At 39.6% G+C, this 12,590-nt stretch overlaps 2 protein-coding genes across 2 annotated transcripts; both read left to right on the top strand.

Moving 5' to 3' along the window:
- The first annotated feature begins 3,663 nt into the window (after positions 1 to 3,663).
- On the top strand, positions 3,664 to 6,855 carry snrpf (small nuclear ribonucleoprotein polypeptide F). Its single transcript, XM_041964202.1, has 4 exons — positions 3,664 to 3,779; positions 5,016 to 5,141; positions 6,126 to 6,190; positions 6,574 to 6,855. The coding sequence occupies exons 1-4, from the start codon at positions 3,777 to 3,779 to the stop codon at positions 6,638 to 6,640; spliced, it is 261 nt and encodes an 86-aa protein (XP_041820136.1). The 5' UTR covers positions 3,664 to 3,776; the 3' UTR covers positions 6,641 to 6,855.
- A 218-nt stretch (positions 6,856 to 7,073) lies between these two features.
- Positions 7,074 to 12,536, top strand: amdhd1 (amidohydrolase domain containing 1). Its single transcript, XM_041964337.1, has 9 exons — positions 7,074 to 7,210; positions 7,762 to 7,868; positions 7,981 to 8,045; positions 8,128 to 8,405; positions 8,490 to 8,715; positions 9,829 to 9,953; positions 10,538 to 10,631; positions 10,729 to 10,889; positions 12,347 to 12,536. Exons 1-9 carry the CDS (start codon positions 7,074 to 7,076, stop codon positions 12,450 to 12,452), a joined length of 1,299 nt encoding a protein of 432 aa, XP_041820271.1. The 3' UTR covers positions 12,453 to 12,536.
- The last annotated feature ends 54 nt before the right edge of the window (positions 12,537 to 12,590 follow it).

The following is a 12,590-nucleotide window of genomic DNA, read 5'->3' as shown; positions in this document are numbered from 1 at the left end:
ACACTTTTATTTGACAACATTAAGAGCTGCTGTGCAGGCTCAGATTATTAATACTAAATATACATCAACTAATAAACTATGACTTACAGTAACTAAATTACTCCACCTTTACCAGCTGCAGTATTTATTTTAATGTTTACACATTAATGCATCAAAAATCATAATCTAATAATATAAGATGCATTAGTCTGAATAGGCTGTTCTGCTACTTTTGGTACTTTTGATGCTATGATGCAGTTGTAGTTCTACTCAAGTGCTTTTTTAATGGCAGTACTTTTACTGCAGAGTATTTCTGGTGTTGCTACTTCTTCTACTTCTTCCACAGCCTGTTCCTCACAACATGAGGGACCTGCAGGGGGTCTAACTCTAATAGAAGAGCCTGCAGAGTAAAAATACTGCAAATCTGCAAAGTAACTTGTAACTAAAGATAAAAAGTAAATGTAGTGGAGTAAAAAGTAGAGACATTACATTGAGTTAATGTACTTAGTTACATTCTGCCGTTGGTATCTTGCCTAACATGTCAAAAAAAAGTAAAAGTGCTCCAAAGTCAAAGTTCTTCATTCAGATTCTAACTGAAGTAAAAGTATTTACAGTATAACAGCAAAAGTACTGCCTCTGCAGGAAAATCACCCTGTCAGTCTCATCATATATAACATTATTTGCTTTCTATTAGTGATGCATCAGTATTTAAGCAGCATTTTAATGTTCTGGCTGATTGATGGAGCTAATAGCAGTTACACACTTAATACACTAATCTAATATTCTAAATATTGATTATACTACATGTAATTAAGCATCATAAATATAACCATAATTGCTGTCCACTAACTGTAAAAACTACATTTCCCTCAGAGATGGAGTTTAAAATCACATAAAGGGGAAATTTGAGGGACTTTTCTTTCCTCAAGTTCATTACTTGAGTAAATATCATATTAATACCAGAGTCCATGACTTGCCAGAGTTTGGGCCCCCCTGTACAGACCACGTGGAGTCTGATGAAAAGCTGATATGGGGCGTAAATGAGTGCTCATATCCACATTTCTGACTAATTGGCTTTGGATGGACAAAGTGCACACACACGAAGTGATGCTGGATGAGCCGCTGACGCACTTCGAATTACGCCGATTGGTTGCTCAGCTGAACCCGGCTGCGGCCTTTGTTGACAACATTGTCGGTGTCCATACAAACCCAGTGAAAAATGCAAGCCAGTAAATAAACTGCAAGCTTTTAAATTCCAGTTCTGCTTTCGACATGGCCGTCTGCTCCCAACAATGGCTGCTTAACAGCCCATAAGAAGAAGAGAGAGATGGGATGAAAGTAAAAAAAATGAGCTTTAAGCCACCACAACTTAGATTATTTTAGTGAGAAAACCTCATCTTGTGCTCCAGCCTGCTGGGACAGTACGAGCCAGCAGCGTGCAGGCTGCAGGGTGCCCCCCTGTGCTCAGCAATGGTACAAAACAACCGCAGCACTTGTGGAAGGAAACTGATGTTGGAAAGCTGTTCTTTCCGCTCCGGCCCATTTTGGGTCAAGCTCCACTGAACACAGCATGGTTTTGGCTTCTCCGTCTGCTGTGTAATCGGACCATGACCTGCTTTCTGTGCTTCTGACCCATGTCCAATAAGCAGTGAGCCAAGTGAAACTATCTCACCTGGTCACTTTGTTCTGTGTGTTCTGCTTCACTCACTGGTCCTAGAAGAAAACTATGATCTTTCTCAGAGATTTAAACCCCCTGTTTACAGGCTTTATGCTAAGATTGAGGCCTGGTGATGGCGCTACAGGAGCGGAAGGATCACCAACATAAGTACAGTTGTTCCTGACCGAACTGTGTGCTAATCCATCCAGCAGTTGTTGAGATCTCTCAGCCTGGAACAAAGCAGCGGGCCAGCCATCAATAGAGCCGTACTACTGCTGCGGCTGAAACATCTGGCCCTTGCCAAACGCTGGACTTTTGCACACGGTTGGGGAGGTTTGTGGGTCCCATGCTTTACACTTCCTGCAGTTCGTCCACTCCACAGGCACCTTCAGTGTTAACTTCTTTCTCTCGGCTGCAGCAGGCAGCTCTCAGCCGTCTGCAGACTTCAAAGGCTGTTCGTCATCAGACTGGAATGATCCGACTGGCCTCTTCAACAAAGCCGTATTCCTCCGAGTGATGATACCGACACGTAAAAAGCTGCTGCGCAAAGTTTCAGGCTTGTGCTGCTGTACTCAGCCAGACTATTTCCCTTCTCAACCAGGGGATAGACAGAGCCCACCTACACAGGAGCAACACTCAGAGACTTTGTCACTTTGTGTCACTTTCTGGTCACGTTGCATCTCTTTGTAGACGTTCGGTGTCTCATTGTTGATGTTTTTCTTATCTTTGTGCTCAGTTTGTGTCTCTTTTTGATAATTTTTCATCTCTTTGTGGTTGCTTTGTGTCTCTTTATGGTCATTGGGCATGTCTTTGTTGTTATTTTGCACCTCTTTGTGGTCATTTTTTTTGTCTCACACAGTAACCCTGATGCTAACAACTCACCTAGCTATCACCTTTCTGACTCTGACACCGGGATCAGGCTCCAGGAGGGGCCTATGCCACCACCAGCCACCTATCTGGCCCTGCCCCTGTTCTCATATAGACCCACACACACACACACACACACACATTGTTACCTTGCTATAACTGACATGGTGACTGCCTGACGGATTGGTTAATTACACAGAGGGAAGCTCAAAAATGAGAGGGAAGAAAAATAGGCTAAATGATGTAAGGATATGAGTATTTCAAACATGCAAAGAAAGCTCTAGTGCAATTTCAGAGGAATTTTCTGACAGAACCCAGGCCTTTACTGTGAGAAATCAGATGCTAGTTTTATTCAAAGTATCAGGTTTGAACTTGTCAGAAGCTTTAGTAACAGCTGAACGCTCCAGTGCAGAAAAATGAGTGAAATCTTCAGACTGTTTGCGCCTGGAGAGAAATAGCTGCCCAGACAGAGAGCCAGCACGACCCAGATATGACAGTCATTTCACTGTCTTCTCCTAAACAGGTCAGAGTTTTCAATTACTGAATAATTCTTTGTCAACATTCATGTTAAAGGGAATTATTCTACAGAGCAGGTATTGCATAAACAGTGTAGCTTTAGTCTTTAAAGAATGTAGTTTAGTTTCAATTTCTCTTTTTCTAACTTAAACATTATAAGTTTTCTGATATTTAACAAAGGTTGTGGTGAAAGTAAAAATGAATAAAAACACAAATAAAGCATGTAGTTTTTCTATCACTCCACAGAGTAATATTTGTGTGTGTGTGTGTGTGTGTGTGTGTGTGTTATGAGGCTGAATATATTGTTTAGTTGTTGTACTATACAAAATAGCAAAATCAGTAGAAATTACAAATAATCTCAATGTCAACCAAGAGTGAAATCCTGTTTTTGTATGAATGCGTGAGTAATAATAATTTTATGTTAGAATTTATAACAGCAGTAACAGTGAGGAGGGCCATTTTTCTGCATTAAACATGTTAATACTTAAAGTACATTTTCATGAATATACTTTTGTAATGGAGTATTTTTAATCAAAAAACTTATTTCAGTGGAGGGGGGCTGTCATTGACTTACGTTGTAATGTTAACGTCAAACCACTAGGCGGTAGTATGCAAAAACATGAAGACTCCTCAGAGGTCAAAGTGTCGCACTTCCTGCTCGGCGGTAAAGCGTGTGCTGGTTTGCGGAGCACAAACGTTATTGTGACGAAAAGTTACAACATTTACTAATTCCCACACAGAATTAAATAGAACAGAAATGGTGAGTATATCTTACTAATGTTTGCTATCAACTCGTCGAATGTGTCGAAGGGTTGTTTTCATTATCACCGCGTAAAGATAGTAGCCTATTTGCTAGTTAGCATTAGCTATGTTAGCTTCTCATTCATAATTTGAAATGAATGAGTCTCTCACGTTTACGCACACAAGCAGTGTAATATGTAAAATTCACATAGATTACTTAAACAGTAATGAGGCTGCAGTATTGCATTGTGTTTGAGTTTGGCCCAGCGCATGTAGAGAGAAATTTAAACCAAACTCCATTCCGAAATCGCGTAATTTGGCTAGCATATGCTTATTGGCAAACCGTACGTTTTATACAACATAGAACAGGCATGTCCAAACTATTCCATAAAGGGCCGTGTGGCTGCAGGTTTTCGTTCCAACCAAAAAGGAGCGCACCAAGCCAACCAATCAACATCAAGGGATCACTTCGTTATCAGCTGAAGACAGATCAGCTGATTAAATGAGTCCAGCCTGGTATGCTTTTCCTTGGTTGGTACGAAAACCTGCAGCCACATCGCCCTTTATGGAATAGTTTGGACATACCTGACATGGAACTTGCTTCCAACGCGAACACCTAGCTTTATATCTCTACCTGCAAAGACATTGTTGCTTGTTTTGGTTGCCTGGCCATCCTCACTGGCTTGTTGTTTGTTGAAACTGTACACCCTCGATGAACAAGATGATAATGTTACAAAATTAGGTGTTTAATTTCTCATAATGCATTTAGGCGTCTGTACGGTGTATTCTATAGGATGCAGGATACCAGCAGCTGGTTTTCAGTAAGATAAACTTCCAGTCACAACACAGCAGCACCGGCTGTAAATATTAATGGAGCTTAAATTTTGTTTATTCTAAAATTATCCAATTTAAAGCCATGCATCAAAGCACATCAGCTCTTCAGAGAGCTGTGTTATGTTTGAAATGACAAGTAACTGGTAAAATGTTTTGTGCCGAATTTACTATAATAACATCACGTGTCAGAAAAGGTCACTAGATACACGATTTCATTTGGCATATGTTGGTGATATGCTACACCGCAGTTATTTGGATGATTTTTTCAACTAAACTCCCCTCAATCCTTTGTGACAGTAAGTAATTCCCTAGGTAATGTTGGAGGATGCTGTCACAATATATATGTATATTTATCTAATGTAGACGAAGTTTAATATAGTAAACTGTGTATAATAACCTGTCTCATCATCTTCCTCCATAGAGTTTACCTCTGAACCCAAAGCCATTCCTGAATGGCCTGACAGGAAAACCAGTGATGGTGAAACTGAAGTGGGGTATGGAGTACAAGGGCTACCTGGTGTCAGTGGATGGGTACATGAATATGCAGGTGAGAATAACACTGAAATTGTATGCCTTATTCCAATACAAATGCTATTTATCAATCTTTAACTTTCTTGTTCACGGTGCTGTATCACTAAGTCAAATTCCTGTGTTTATTGTATGTTTGCCGATCAAAGTGATTCTGATGTGCTCATCCTTGCTTTCACAAAGAGAATACTGAAAGTCTTTTGGGATATTGTGACATTGTTGATCTACTAATAAATCAACCAGTCAGTGTTGCATTTTTTGTTAATTTCACATTTTGGCTTGTTCCTCTTGGCTTTGAATTATTCACATTTTTAAAGAAAGATGAGCTTATGCTCACGTCAAACAGGCAACAAAGTTATCTGATAAAATAACAAGACAAGAGCCATATAAAACTTTTGAGGAATTAGGCATAATGAATAAGCTTCAGAGCTTCCACTTGGCCTTCATATAAGCAGCTTACCATCAACTACACACAGTGCTTATGAACATAACTTCCTTCAACAAGCAAATTGTAACACCTGTACTTTTGTACACCAAGTTCAGCTGTCGAGTCTACATTCAGAAGGAGTTCTTTCTTTCTTACAAGACATCGTAAAATTTATTGAGTGGAAAAGTTAAACCCCAAGTGTTTGTAGTTGTGGCTGCCATGCAGCCCATAAAAGCAGCATCTTTTAAACTTTAAAATTAAGAGGATCCTTTATCATATACTTTCAAGGGCTTTGAGAGTGTACTGTGACTACCACAGATGCTTACAGTTTAATTAATTAAACTGTAGGTGTTTTAATTAATTAATAATTAAATATTTTTTCTACATTTATCTCATAGTTGCCAGCATCTCTTCTTCTGTAGTATAAATTGTGCAGAAAGCATTTTCTCTCTTTATTTTTTATTGGGGTTTTAGTATCCCAAGCTTAGATCAAAGGAAACAAGTATCCTCCCTAGTTTTGGGACTGAAAGCCGTGCAAATACACTTGACCTTTATATTTACATGTTTTTCTGACAGCTGGCAAACACAGAAGAATATGTGGATGGAGCTTTGGCAGGTCACCTCGGTGAAGTGCTTATCAGGTATGTTGCAAACCTTTAACATGTTTTCATCTTTATTTCATAACTTGTTCAGTCGAGACTTCTTTATATGTTTACTTAATTTTACATTTACTGTTATTTAAAAGAACATAATGCTGTTTTGTTAAGGGCTTTGCTAAGAAAACATAACAAATTCTGCTTGCAAAAGCAGAATCAGTGTGTTTTTAGCGTAGCAATACAGAGTTTAATTTTTTTAACAGCCTTAAGATTCTTAACTACCATAACTAACCCGTGTTAATAATTCACATGCCATTTTTCAAAGAAATCAGTGGTTGAAGTAGAGGAACACTTCATGATCCACCATTGTGCCTCTGTCTTCTTCTGGCAGTAGTGTGTGTGCTAACAGCTGCGTTTCATTCCTACAGGTGCAATAATGTTTTGTACATCAGAGGTGTAGAAGAGGAGGAAGAAGACGGGGAGATGAGGGAGTGACGTGCTGTAGTGACTCGACCTGTTGCTCTGAGTGTGACCGTACCTCGTAGCCGACTTTATGTGTGTTTGTGTTTTCACCATGTGAAACCAATGAACGCTTGGGGGTTTTTGGTTATTTGTCCAGCAGTTTTGAAAATGATTTTTTTTCTACTTTATGTAAGGCCAATTTTTTTTGTGACATTGTGATACAGACACAATAAATGATTATACCCTTTCTTAAAATGGTTGTTGTGGTTTTTGCATGTGATATCTAAAGAAAGTAGCTCTTTAATTACAGAAAGATTCACAAGATTAATGTCTCAGATGTCTGGCAGAAGCGCCGCCTCTCTCTGCACTTTAAACTCTGCTCTCCTGGACAAATATTTGCCTTGTTCCCAAACTAGTTGAAAACCAGTCACTGTGAAGTAAGTGTCTCTGCTTTGGATGAATCAAAATGTCCAGTAATTTCAGACTGCTGGTGAAGAATGCCGAACAGGTGGTTCTGATCTGCAACAATGGAGAGAAGTACATGATGAAACATGAGATGCAAAATCTTTGTGTGATTGAAAATGGGAGCGTAGTAATAGGAAGGTAAGTTTCACACATTTAATTCAGCTTTATATGAGTTTGTGAAGAAATGTGACATTTAGCATTAGTTCTCATGTAGATTTCCTTCATACCTGCAGATTGAATGTCAGTGCAGCTCTAGTTGATCTTCAGGTTGGGGAATTTTTTCTTTTTTTCCCCTAAAAGCTGAAGTGAAAGTATTCCCTGCAGCACAGGTCTAATGTGAAATAATGCACAATGGCGCTACTCACAGGTGGTAGTAGCTCATTACACAACAAGTAAAAGAACTGGATGGATGAAAACTTTTGCCACTATAATGTCACTTTATTTCCTTGTGTCTTAAATATTGGTGGATATTCTGTTTTTTTTCTTTTTTATCTTATTTGTCACTGTTGCCATTTGCTCACCATTAGTGGGGCAAAGAAAGGTGTAGTTTGGTTTGAGGGTGTCATGTTGTTACAAAAAGGTTTGTCCTCTGTACAGTAGCCAAATTTGAACATTTGAAGTATTACTGTCTCAACTTAAACATTTGGTTCAGTACATGTTGATGTAAAGTAAATTATTTCTTCATTTAGTGATGGGCTGATTAAAGCTGTGGGGCCTGCTGAAATCATCAGAGCCCAGTATCCAGAGACGTCCTTTGACAAAGTGATTGATGCTGCAGGAATGTGTGTCCTGCCAGGTGAGTGTCAGCTGGGACTTTGATGGTTTTGCTCATTAGCTGAGCATGAGCCGTCATGGACTATTGATACATAAAATCAGTGATTAGTATTTGAATAACCATCTTGTTTCAGGGTTGGTGGACGCCCATACCCATCCGGTCTGGGCTGGTGACAGAGTGCATGAATTTGCAATGAAGGTAAATATGTTTTGAACCTTTTTTCTTTAAATTCCACAACCACATTAGCTCAAAGTTGGATGAAATGCATGCACTCTTGCAGCTTGCAGGTGCCACCTATATGGATGTGCACCGGGCCGGCGGAGGGATCCACTTCACAGTGGAGCACACTCGAGCTGCCAGCTCCTCAGAGCTGCTGGCCTCCCTCAGCAGCAGGTTGGTCCGGATGCAGCGAGCAGGTACAACCCTGGTGGAGTGTAAGAGCGGATACGGCCTGGAGCTGCAGACTGAGCTCAAGATGCTGGAGGTGATCGAGGCGGCCAGATGCACCCTGCCCATCAACATCTCCTCAACCTACTGCGGAGCCCATGCAGTGCCCAAGTATGGGCCGTCTTCAAAATGATGCCCTTTCACATCACATCCTGAAAATTCAGTCTTAACTGTGCTTCTCTGTCCTTTATTCAGAGGAAAGACGGTTGCTGAAGCCACAGAGGACATCCTGCGTGTTCAGCTGCCACGTCTGAAAGAGAAGATGTCTGCTGGGACTCTCAGCGTGGACAACATAGACGTGTTCTGCGAGCAGGGAGTGTTTGACCTCAGCTCTACTCACTCCATCCTGCAGGCTGGTAAAGACATGGGCCTCAACATCAACTTCCACGGAGATGAGCTTCATCCCATGAACTCTGCTCAGGTATAACAGACTCCTGAACAGCACCACAAGCTCCTGTGTCCAAAATGACCTCTATGGTGGATAAACGCCTCTCTGAAACAGTCAACAAAAAATTCAGCAATACACTCTTGTACCATTGTCGTCAATCTTATTCCACATTCTCCTTCCTTGTTAAAACCTGCTGCTTACATTACCCACAATGCAGTTTGACTGCCGAGAGTTCAGTCAGATTCATGTGTGTTATGCTAGTAGTGGCTAATAGACCATCGAGCCGCTAACCTCAAGCAGAGATGAGACGAGGAGGCTACAGAGGTCTGAATCTCACTTCTTTCTAGCTCCACATCTCCAGATTTAATTTTGGATTTTATTTTTGAACTTCCTGTAAACAGACTTTGATGTATCAAAACGGTGGATTTCCCCTTTAATGATGGAAGGATTGCAGGACTGAATTATTCAATTACTTCCTTCAATGTATACATTTAGCAGACACAAAGCAGTTTTATTAGTCGTTCATTAGGAGTTTCAGGCCACCTGATGGATGCAAGTCCAATCATTTACTCTGTTTTGGTCTCCACCAACTCTTGTGGAAAGTATCTGGTTCTTTACTAGCTGCCTATCTGTGTGCTGTTTGATGCTCAGTAGGTTTATCAGAGCTTTTTGGCCTGTGTTCATCTTACAAACCCTAAAAAAATGACTGCAATTCATTCACAATGTATGAATTCATCTATTATTACATTTTTTAGTCATATAATAATTTGGGAAAATAATTTTTGGGAAAACCCTAACCCAAGTTAATATTTCTTAATGCTGTTAAACATTTGTTTTCATCTGACATGCTGGTTAACACAGAAGGAGGGCTGCAAATAACAATTAATTTAGTCATCAGTTCATCGGCTGAGGATTTAGTTAATTAATTTATTAGCTGCATGTTATATGAGGCGTCTAAAAAAATAAGGGACAATGTCGATCATCACTATTCGTCAAATCACTATTTTACGGGGAAAAGCTGCATTTTATTTTGATAAATGATGAAAATGCTAAATTATTTTAATTTGGATTCATCTTGTCTCGATAAACTGAATTACAATTAATTGAGTGTCTGTCTGTCTGTCTGCCTGCCTGCCTGCCTGTCAGCTGGGTGCAGAGCTTGGAGCTTTAGCCATCAGTCACCTGGAGGAGGTCACAGACGAGGGGATCGCTGCCATGGCAACAGCAAAAACCGCTGCTGTCCTCCTGCCAACTACAGCTTACATCCTGCGGTACAGTAACACTAGTGGTGGAATGTAACGGTACAAAAGTACAGTACAGTAATCTGAGGTACTTTATACCACAGCACTTTTTTACTTTGCTTTTTGTGACTGTGATGGCTTTAGTTACTTGTTAGTAACTTGTTACTTTACAAAATCCATTTTTGCATTTAAAATTCAAATTGAACAACAGTATATACAATTAATTGCCATTTTTCATGCAACAATGCCAAAATTTTACAGCATCCCAAATGTGAGGTTTTGTAACTTTTGTTCATAGTTTCATGCTTTAAACTTGATAATAAGATTCATACAAGAATATAAAAATCACACCAGCCATTTTTCTGCATGAGTACTTTTAATTGTAATACTTTAAAGTACATTTCCCTGATTATACTTGCATACTTTTGCTTTAAGTAAGATTTTAAATGCAAGACTTTTATTTGTAATGGAGTATTTTTACATTGTGGCGTTTGTACATTTACTTAAATAAAGGATCTGAATGCTTCCTCCATGACTGCAACACACACAAATACTCACACACCCCTCATGGCTGTGAGTTGTCTAATAATCTGTGTGTGTGTGTGTGTGTTCAGGCTGCCGCAGCCTCGGGCCAGAGACATGCTGGAAGCTGGAGTAATCGTTGCCCTCGGCAGCGACTTCAACCCCAACGCCTACTGCTGCTCCATGGTGAGTTCAGCCGGAGAGGTGTGGAGGTGAAAAGAAGAGGAGGGCTGCGTGGTGGCTACAACTCATGCCGTGTCTCTGTCCTGTCCCCCTTCCTCAGCCGTTAGTCATGCACCTGGCCTGTGTCAACATGAGGATGTCCATGCCGGAGGCTTTGGCTGCGGCCACCATCAACGCAGCCTACGCCCTCGGGCGCTCCCACACACATGGCTCCCTGGAGATGAAAAAACACGGAGACCTGCTGATCCTGAACACCACACGGTAAATCAGCACACACAAAGATTTTTACACACAGAAACGAATGTGGTGATGAATGACACATCTCTGTGTTTGTCAGCTACACTCATCAAGTAATGGGAGGGATAAAATAGTGATATGATAATGAATGGAGAACCACATATCAGCACTGAAAAGTAACTAATACAGTTATTCAAGTGCTGTATTTATGTAAAATGCTTTAGTACTTGTACTTTCCTTGAGTATTCCCATTTTATCTGACTTTATACTTCTACTCCACCACATGTATTTGATGGTTATAATTAGTTTTCAGTTTGAAATGTATATATACATACAACACATGTGATTATCTATTATAACAGTAAACTACTACTTACACATTAAGGTATCAGCAATAATAATGTCTGACAGGTTAACACTCGCTGGGTCCATTTTTCTTTATTGCTCTACAATTTTCTACTATTTCTGTACTTTTACTTAAATAAAATTGGAAATTCAGGACCTTTACTAGTCTGCAGTTAGTGTTTACAATGTAGTATTGCTGCTTTCACTTTGAGAATACAGAATGTCAATACGTCTACCACTGCTGGTAAGGTTTTCTGTCAAATATTATTTTATGCCATTACTGCAATATAAGTTCATGGTAAAAAAGACATCATAAGGCAGCAGGATGCCTCCAATTTTGTGTTTTTATGTACAAAAACAACTATCCTCGTTTATGAAAAGTTATATCTTACATGGCTACATATTATAGATCCAGACCGTATTTAAAGATTAAGACTAGTCCTCCATTTATTTAAAAAGGCCTCGTGGAGTCACTGTCATTTTTTTGGCTGATGTATTTAGAAAGTGCATGATACATACTAAACAAAAATAATTTCTAATGACTAAACTAGAAGAGATGATATACAATGTATATGAGCACTTTCCTGCTTTTTTATATAGTTAATGCACATATACAGGAAGATTTGGGTAATTAGAAGTAGCATGACTGGCAGGAGGGCTCAAGCTAGATCTGACCTCAGTACAGTGCAGTTACATTACTTACTTTGCATACATGATAACATAGTAGGAGGAGAATTGTCCAAATCTAAGATAGCCTGTGTGATTTCAGTCAGCACAGGCTCCGAAACAGATCTGTTTTTCTTTATCCATGTAAATGATACCAACAAATGTTGCTTCGTCCCAAAGTTCATTCACTGTTGACCTGGTGCTGCTTACATTTGGCTGTAAAATGCAGCTTTACAAAGCTTTTTTTTATGTTACCAATTAAAGAACACATTCATGGTGACAGCAGAAATGCTACGTGCAAATAATACCCATTATAACATGCTAAATCAACCGATTTAACCTTAGCACCAAGTCTAACTAAAATAAAAGTTTAACTACAAGTAGTAATATATATTCATTTTCTGAATTCCTGGTCTTGTGTATTTATACATTTGTGTGTGAAACAGACCTTCTCCTGTGTTTCACTGCAGCTGGGAGCATCTGATCTACCAGCTTGGAGGACATCAGGAGCTAATCCGTTACGTCGTCATTAAAGGCAACGTCGTCTATGACAACGAGAAAACGTTGGATTTATAACCGGAACATAACTTCCTGCTGAGTCATTCAGGTTACTAAAGGTACTATACTAATTATACTGACGGCTACAACTGAGATTTTAAGGCAATACTTTGGAAACATTTTTGGAAATACGTGCTAACAGGTAGCTAGCACTGC

Source organism: Chelmon rostratus, chromosome 22 (assembly GCF_017976325.1).
Source record: "Chelmon rostratus isolate fCheRos1 chromosome 22, fCheRos1.pri, whole genome shotgun sequence".
Lineage (NCBI taxonomy): Eukaryota > Metazoa > Chordata > Actinopteri > Chaetodontiformes > Chaetodontidae > Chelmon > Chelmon rostratus.
Note: the sequence above shows the minus strand (reverse complement) of the source record. Positions and strands in the feature narration are given on the sequence as shown.